Source organism: Papaver somniferum, chromosome 5, assembly GCF_003573695.1.
Source record: "Papaver somniferum cultivar HN1 chromosome 5, ASM357369v1, whole genome shotgun sequence".
NCBI classification, from domain to species: domain Eukaryota; kingdom Viridiplantae; phylum Streptophyta; class Magnoliopsida; order Ranunculales; family Papaveraceae; genus Papaver; species Papaver somniferum.
This window is the reverse complement of record NC_039362.1, coordinates 213261636-213263370: the sequence shown is the minus strand read 5'-3', so window position 1 is coordinate 213263370 and position 1735 is coordinate 213261636. Positions and strand designations below refer to the sequence as shown.

The 1735-nt window shown below is 33.9% G+C and overlaps 1 protein-coding gene across 1 annotated transcript; it reads right to left on the bottom strand.

Moving 5' to 3' along the window:
* Nucleotides 1-294: 294 nt before the first annotated feature.
* On the bottom strand, nucleotides 295-927 carry LOC113280739 (NDR1/HIN1-like protein 10). Its single transcript, XM_026529326.1, has one exon. The coding sequence runs from the start codon at nucleotides 925-927 to the stop codon at nucleotides 295-297; it is 633 nt and encodes a 210-aa protein (XP_026385111.1).
* Between the last annotated feature and the right edge of the window lie 808 nt (nucleotides 928-1735).

Sequence of the window (1735 nt, the reverse complement as noted above, 5' to 3'; positions counted from 1 at the left end):
TTGTTAAATTAATTCTTATTAATTAACGTTCATGTTAAATTAATCGGGATATCATTGACTAATACATCTCTTGACTAGTATAATAATGTTGATGAGCTCGAAGGTCCTTACATGGACTTAGACATTTATCTACACGTACATTTCATTGGAGAAGCAGTAAGTCGACTTTCTCAGCTTTGGCGCCAATGGTTAGCTTAAAATATATACACAGCCATTAATTTATTTAATTGTTCCGGACACATTCAGGAATAAGAAACTGAAAGGTAGAGATCTCAAAACACTATCTAATGATGATCAATAATAAGTATAACTGTCATCCTTATGACCACCGGCAGATACTTCGCACCTCTTAGCCTGAAATAGGCCTCCAATTCTTGATTGATTATTTGAAAAAGAAGAAGAACCCAACAAATGAAGTCTGAATAATCCGCATTTGGCTTTGAGAACTTTGAAGCCGCTTTTTCCACCACCAGCATGCTTCAAGTCGGTTTCAAGGTAGAGATATACATAAATGCTATAACTCCCATCCCTCTGATCATTATTGAAATCCCTAAGTTGAGAACCCCGTAATTTGAGCATGGTTTTTCCTTGAAATACATGATGAAATAATGTTGTATTCTTAGTGCCTTGCTGGAAAGACGTCAAAGGTACCAAATCCAAATCCTTACCATAACAGGAAGGGTGAGCGCGAAAACGATGATAAGAAATACGCTCTATCTTGTTACTATTCCTGATAGAGATGTTTACCGACAGATTATACTGAAGCATATCATCATTAGTTAAGTAGAACTCTGTTAATGAAGCATCAATGACATGAAATTTCATGTGTTTATATGGGACGACTTCTAAAAATACGATTAGACATACAATCCCTCCGACGATGAGCAAGCAAGAACACGTACAAACACTCCAACCCATACGCCCCATTCGTAAGATCTATTTTCAAGAAGATTAATAAAAATGAAATCCAAAGAGATGGATGTTGCTAAGTTTAAAATGAGTTGGGTGCTATATTCCACAACTTAGATTTAAGCTTAAGTTATATGCACGAAATCAAAAGTAAACTGAAAATTCATATAATTTTCTGAGAAATTAAATAATGATTGGATTTTATATAGTGTATACGAAAAAGAAATGGTCAGGCACAGAACTTTGAGTGGTTATGCAAAAAAAAAAAAAAAAAACTTATGACTTTGACAATGCGTAGTGACTAGGTCAATCAGTGTTAACCATTTCAAACCGAATTATGTATATGAAAATATACCAGTTTAAGCAGGAAAAGAAGCGTGGAGGTTCATAAATTTGACTGGTGAATCGTTACTGTATGTATCTTCCGCAGCTGATTTTTGTGTCTACTTTCGTATGTTTGTATATTTCATGTTGTACTGTTAAACATTTATCGATATATAAACCTCTCTTTGCTCAAACAAAGAAGAAGGGGGACTTGGCATGCAGCTTCATTTTTTTCTCTTTAATTTCAAGCATTGCTTGGAGAAACAGTCTCAAAGGATTATATCCCAATCTCCTTAATATTTTGTCTATCATTTGTATTATTACTTAATGATTAACCAACACGTTAAGAAATCGAAAAAAAGGAGTGAAACTTCTCTGAAGCTTATATTGTATATACAACTTGGTCAAAATAAAAGGTCAATAGGATATAGTACTAATAAAACACTTTCAAGATTTAAGACCCACTTGCTATGAACACCTCACCTGCCATATAAAGTCCTTT

What these genes read in the sequence shown, in the direction of transcription:
- LOC113280739 (XM_026529326.1), bottom strand. Translation starts at nt 927, where the DNA reads ATGGGGCGTATGGGTTGGAGTGTTTGTACGTGTTCTTGCTTGCTCATC.